The sequence below is a fragment of the Chrysochloris asiatica genome, unplaced genomic scaffold (genome assembly GCF_000296735.1).
Source record: "Chrysochloris asiatica unplaced genomic scaffold, ChrAsi1.0 scaffold00023, whole genome shotgun sequence".
In the NCBI taxonomy this organism is placed as follows: domain Eukaryota; kingdom Metazoa; phylum Chordata; class Mammalia; order Afrosoricida; family Chrysochloridae; genus Chrysochloris; species Chrysochloris asiatica.
Window position 1 is genome coordinate 17,816,702 of NW_006408541.1, and position 6,121 is coordinate 17,822,822.

At 43.1% G+C, this 6,121-nt stretch overlaps 1 protein-coding gene across 1 annotated transcript; it reads right to left on the reverse strand.

Annotated features, from left to right (window-relative positions):
• Positions 1-1,673: 1,673 nt before the first annotated feature.
• WFDC10A (WAP four-disulfide core domain 10A) lies at positions 1,674-3,026 on the reverse strand. The gene is made up of 2 exons (XM_006839334.1): positions 2,921-3,026; positions 1,674-1,822 (listed from the first exon to the last, which is right to left on the reverse strand). Exons 1-2 carry the CDS (start codon positions 3,024-3,026, stop codon positions 1,674-1,676), a joined length of 255 nt encoding a protein of 84 aa, XP_006839397.1.
• Positions 3,027-6,121: the final 3,095 nt, after the last annotated feature.

The window sequence follows — 6,121 nt, forward strand, 5'->3', positions numbered from 1 at the left end:
CTGATGAAAGGAGATGGGGATAAGAATCATAAGATTCAATAGTGAATAACTGTTATCATGACTAATCGCGACTTTACATCTCAATGTAAAGAAAATAAAAATCCTCATCAGTGAACTGATAAATAATATCATGATAAATGGAGACAATATTGAAGTTGTCAAGGGCTTCATTTTGCTTGGATTCACTATCACCACTCAAGGAAACAGCAGTCAAGAAATTAAATGATGTATTAGGCAAATCTACTGCACAAGAACTTTCTTTAACGTGTTCAAAAGCCAAAATGTAAGTTTGAGGATAAAGGCGTGCCTGACCCAAGTCATGGTATTTTTTAATAACTTCACATGCATGTGAAAGTTGGACAGTGAATGAAGCAGACTGTAAAAGAACTGATACATTTGAGTTATGGTGTCGGTTGTTGTTGTTAGGTGCCATCGAGTTGATACCAACTCATAGCGACCTTATACACAGCAGAACGAAACATTACCTGATCCTGGGCCAATCTCACTACTGTCGCCACGCTTGAGTCCATCGATGCTACCACTTGGTCAAAATATTAAAAGTGCCATGGACTGCCAGAAGAACAAACCAATCTGTATTTGAAGACGTACAGACAGAATGCTTCTTAGAAGTCTGGATGGTGAGACTTCGTCTCTCATACTTCGGACAATTGTTAGGAGGAACCAGTCCGTGGAGAAGGACATCATTCTTGGTAAAGTGGAGTGTCACTGAAAAAGAGGAAGACCCTCACTGATACAGATTGGCATAGTGGTAGCAGCAATGGGCTAAAACATAACAATGATTGTGAGGTTGGCTCAGGACTGGGCAGTGTTTCATTTGGTTGTGCATAAGGTTTCTATGGGTCAGAACCGACTCGATGGTACCTAACAACAACAGCAACGTAAGCATGTGAAAGTTGGACAGTGAATAACTAGGATCGAACAAGCATCAATACATTTGAACTATGGTGTTGGCAAAAAATATTAAAAGTATGTGGGCTTTCAGAACAAAGAAATCTTCTTGGAAAAAGAATATTCAGAATATTCCTTAGAGACGAGGAAGGTGTGACTTCATCTCTCATACTTTGGACATGCTATCAGGAGTCTTTTACTTTTGACAGGAGTCTGGAGGAACCACCCTCGTCAAGCCAAGTTATGTCCTCTCACTCTCTCTCTAGGACAAATGCATGTCATCTCACTTCCCTGGGACTCATTTTCCTTAATGAGTCCCTTGGGAGAACTCTCACTCAGTGGCCAGGATGTGACCTCCATTTGGCTCCAGCTCCACCAGACTTTTCTAATGCAGAAATGTTCTCCTTAGTGTTTGAAGGGGCCACACATGAGCAATTTCACCTCCAGGAAGTTCTTGGTCAGTGAACAGAATGACAAAGTACTGAACCTGCTGGACCTGGCAGGGGTACATGAGCCAAAGAGAGAAAGTAGAAAAGCATGACCAGAAGAGAGAGGTGGGGACCTGGGTTAGCAGAATACAAGAGTGGGATTACACAGGCAGGGGCCTTGGGCTTGTTCTGGTTTATTGAAAGGGTCAAGCAGTTCAGAGCATGAGAAAGGCAGCATTACTGAAGACAGTCAGGATTTGTTGTCTTCATGCATCAGTCATAGGTACAGTTTCTGAGAAGTTAGAAAAAGCAAGAAGGTGGAGCCCAGCCCCCAACTCACAGTAAGTTCATGCAGACGTTCCCACAGAAGGTTGAACAACAGACATTATTTGCTTGACATTGTTGGTGAAACTCACAGTGGCGTTTACACAAATGTTTGCTTGGCCGCCTCTCACAGGCCTTGATTTCTCCGAATCCCTGTGGTTCTGAAATGGGGTGGGAGGTAGGGTCAGTGGAACCAGGTTCCTAGAAAGCATTTTGTTCTCAAGTTTGGCAGCGTCCTCCAACATCCCAGAACTCAATTTCGACTCACCACATTCAGAAAAATTTCTTTTCAGAAAAATCTCTTCCTGCCCCTTCAATTTCTATGGATTGTTTTTATTTAAAATCCTATGCTTGTTTCCCACCTCAATAGGCCTCCCAGTGCCTGGGTCCCCCTGGGTCCTCTCCCCACACCTGGTACCGGGCCCTGTCTCCTTATTAGCCATGGTCTTCATGAAGTCACTGCCATATAATTTATGCTCTGACCCAGAGAACTCAATGAAGACTGAGAGGGCCTCCCTGCTTCCCCTGGTCTCCAGAACTTCCAGGCTTCCAGAGAAAGAGAATGTGCTGTCCTCCCTCCCTTCTCCCATCCTGCTTCCAGAATTCCCACCAAGAAGTCACCACTTTCAGTCATTGTCCTACCACCACCAATGTTCTGGTCCCTCTGATGATAACTGGAACTTGATCCAACCAAACTAAATGGAAAACTCACTGTCATGAAGCTGATTCCAACTCATAGAGACCCTGTATAGGGTTTCTAAGGCAGTAAATCTTTGAGAACAGAAAGCCTCGTCTTTCTCATGAGGAGTGGCTGGTGGATTTGAACTCTCAACCTTGTGGTTAGCAGTCCACTACTTATCCTATAGTGCCACCAGGGCTTCTTGGAAACTTGGTCCAGTTGACACAAATTTTGTTTGTCAAATGCCCTTTCTCAGACCTACATCCATGTCGAGTATGTTCACCTCTCACAAATGTACATAAGTCAAAGACTATGTCTTCTACCATCTGACTCACTACGTGTGCACCATTTGTCCCCAGGATTGTGGAATGGAGGATAAAAATATGTACATTGCCCCCTTCCCCCCCAGCACTATTCTTAGGGTCACTGAAGGGGCTAGAAACTATGGGGTGGAAGGACCTTGTGTCCTTCATGGCCCGGGGTCAGAACTAAATGTGCTGAACTAAATTCCTGGATCGTCTTCAGACTGAGCACAGACCTCCTGCGTTCTCTTCATCCCCTCTCCTCTCCCATCACCTACTGGGCAGGATCCTCCCATGGCGGAAATGGAGCCCTCCTTGGGTCTGCAGCAATAGCAGCACACACAGGAGCAGGATGGGCAGCATGACTCTGACGGCAGCAGTCATCTTCTGAGAGTGTCCAGGAAATCACTGGACATCCCTGGAACTGCAGGGGGTGGAGACGGAGGCAAAGAAGTGAGAGAGCAGCACCCTGAACTTCCTGCTGTCCCCTCTGGTTAAATTAAGATAGTGCAAGACGCGTGGATGCACTCCCTGTCTGCCTGGCCTTTCTGTTCCATATCATGTCCTTTTCTGTGTGGGACTTAGGCTTTGTCAAAGGACAGCTACTTCTCTTGTGTACCTAACCCTCTTTTTTTTTTGGAAAGTTAGAAAATACTAATACACGCACACATGCACATGAGGGCAAGTCCAAAGGTATTGCTAATAGTGTTCCAGTTCCTACATGCATGGTTTTATTCCAAAGAAAACATGCTTAAACATGTCTCTGCAATCAGAGGATGGCTGTGGACAAGTTCTCTCAGTAATGCACTTGTGTTAGTCTCATTTGGGTGTCTTCCAAAAAAAAGATGTCACGGGAAAAAAGGATTTTGAGGTCAGGGTTAACTAATATCAATTTTTAAACAAAATTCAAGTAGACAATCTTTCCAAATCATTGAAGCTTTGTAACAAGTTCACGGCACTGCTGTCCCACATAAAACAAGAGTTTTGAGATGGATCAAGTATTTTATGGATCCTAGTACTTTAGTTTCCAGATAGTGACATTTCCTAACTTTTACTTTCCAGGTTTTCTTTATATCCACTTTTGAGAGATAACTAAGTTGAGAGTGAATGTTGGCATAGTGACCGTAGCAAAGAAGAATTATAGTTGAGAAGCTATTACTCCATAGAAGCTGTATTTCCCTGATTCAACCACCCTGCAATTAGTGTGGCAATGTAAATTCTATGGTTAGCAAGTTGAAGATAAGAGCCACTTGTCACTTCTCAGCCAAGGTCTTAAGGAGTTAGTAAATCTCCTTCATACTCTTTTTTTCCTCTACTAACTCAAAAGAGATGACAACAAAGTTCTAGAGCATGGTTGAGCCAAAAGACAGAAGGACCCTGGGTCCCTGAATCACCACATGGAAGAAAGCTCACCTATTGATATAGAAAACTTACCTTGAGTTACTGTGTGAACAAAAACTAAAACTCCTCTTAATTTCAGTCATTATATGATAGGGATTTTTTGTTACAAAGGTTTTAGTCTAAACTAACGAATAGCATACATTTTAGGAAGAACCAAACTTTTTTCTTTTGCAGCACCCATATTTTGAATCTACTGTATCACACAACCCCTGAAAGGTTGCCCCCACTTAGTAACTTTTCATTTAGTTAACTAAAATGGAAGCTGGAGTAACCTTCAGCCTTGGATACCAAATCTTGCCCTGGTATAATTTCACCATTCTTCCTAACCTTACCACTTTCCCCTATCTTAACATCAAAAGCACATGCAGTCGCTGACATTGGCCTTGGGAATTTGTATATGCACTCTGGCTTTCCATATCAAGGATGCCCAAAGACCCCATATGAATTTCCTCTGCCCCAGTAGGGAGTGGTGCTGGAAGCTTAAGGTGGGAAGGTTTTGTAGGTTAGGTAGTCCTGCTGGCAAAGCATCAGATCTGGTAATGAGGAAGCTGGGGTTGCTTGGTGGCATAGATTGGATGCTGGTACACCTGTGGTACAATAATGGTACTGCTGATACACCTGTACTGAGATCATTGTCCCCACTTGGTAAGACTGAGATAATAGAAACTCAAGTGAAACCTTGTTCAACTCCTGTAGTTTTGTATGATGACAAAGATGGTGGATTAACTACTGACAACTGGATGCTGTAAAAAATTCCCCTTAAGGGGAATCATATCTCGGGGAATAGACATTTTCTTTCCTTTTATAGATGGAAAGGTAGATATTTGATGTAAATCTAGTATTCCATGTGTATGTCAGTCATACTGTGTCCGTTTTGGTGTGCTTTCTTGTTTAATAACCAGAACCTGCTGCTCTATTGCATTAGACTGTCCTTGGGCTATCAGACATGGCTATGACCACAGATACTAAAAACCAGAATAGCTTTGGAATTTACAACCCTTCAGCACAATTATTACCCAAATAACCAAGAGGCTCAGGAGTATGAAAGCCCAATTCCCTCGCTTTGCATCAGAACAACTCTGCATTGAAACTTTCTCCTCACAGTTTCCCTGTGGACTCAGGTTAAGTGGTTCTCTGCAGCGTTTGACATGAGACCTCATCCTGGTTTGACTTTTCTCTCCTTTGCTATCATTATCATGCTTTACCCATTCCCCTACTTATTCTAAAATCCCCTGTGATCTTAGACTATGCCCATGGATTGTCACTTACATAAGAAGACTCAAGTGTAACTATTGTTGCTGTTGTTGTTAAGTGACATCAAGTCGGTTCCTTCTCATAGTAATGCTGTATAGGTTTCCAAGGAGTGGTTGGTGGGTTTGAACTGCTGACCTTGTGATTAGCAGTCCAGTGCTTATCTTACAGTGCCACACCAGGACTCCAATATAATCATTAAACTTTGAGAAATCAAGTATTATAAATTAAGTAACGTAAAGTGCTGGAGCCAACACAACTGCTGGAGCCAACACAACTGGGGCCAACTACCGTGTCTGACAATTGGCTTATCTCTGTGACCCGCACAGAAAGATTAAACCCAAGTAGGGGAGACGGGAGATGAGAAATAAAAGAAAGCTACAAGACACATTTGAAATATAGAATAGTTGGGAGCAGGTGAAAGTACTATGGAAGAATTGCAGCCAGAGTGCTCCTTGGAGGCCAAGATGGCCAAAGTTCGTCTCTCATACTTTGGACATATTGTCAGGAGGGACCAGTCACTGGAAAGGGATATCATGTTTGGTAAAGTGGAGGGTCAGAGAAAAAGAGGAAGACCCTGAGTGAGATGGATTGGCAAACTGGCAGCATCAATAGGCTCAAGCGTGGCAACAATTATGAGGTTGGCTCAAGACCGGGCAGTGTTTTGTTCTGTTGTGCATAGGGTCACTATGAGTCAGTACCAACTCGATGGCACCTAACGACATTGCTGTTGAGATGACTCTGACTCATGGAGACCCATGTGTGTCAGAGTAGAACTTCATGTCATAAGGTTTACAATGACTGTAATTTAAGGGCAGTAGATCACC

Bases quoted from the DNA above. Each gene is read 5' to 3' on its own strand.
- WFDC10A (XM_006839334.1), bottom strand. From the start codon at position 3,026: ATGACTGCTGCCGTCAGAGTCATGCTGCCCATCCTGCTCCTGTGTGTG. The intron at 1,823-2,920 runs GTAGGTGATGGG...ACCCCATTTCAG, and splicing joins CCATGGGAGGATCCTGCCCA to AACCACAGGGATTCGGAGAA.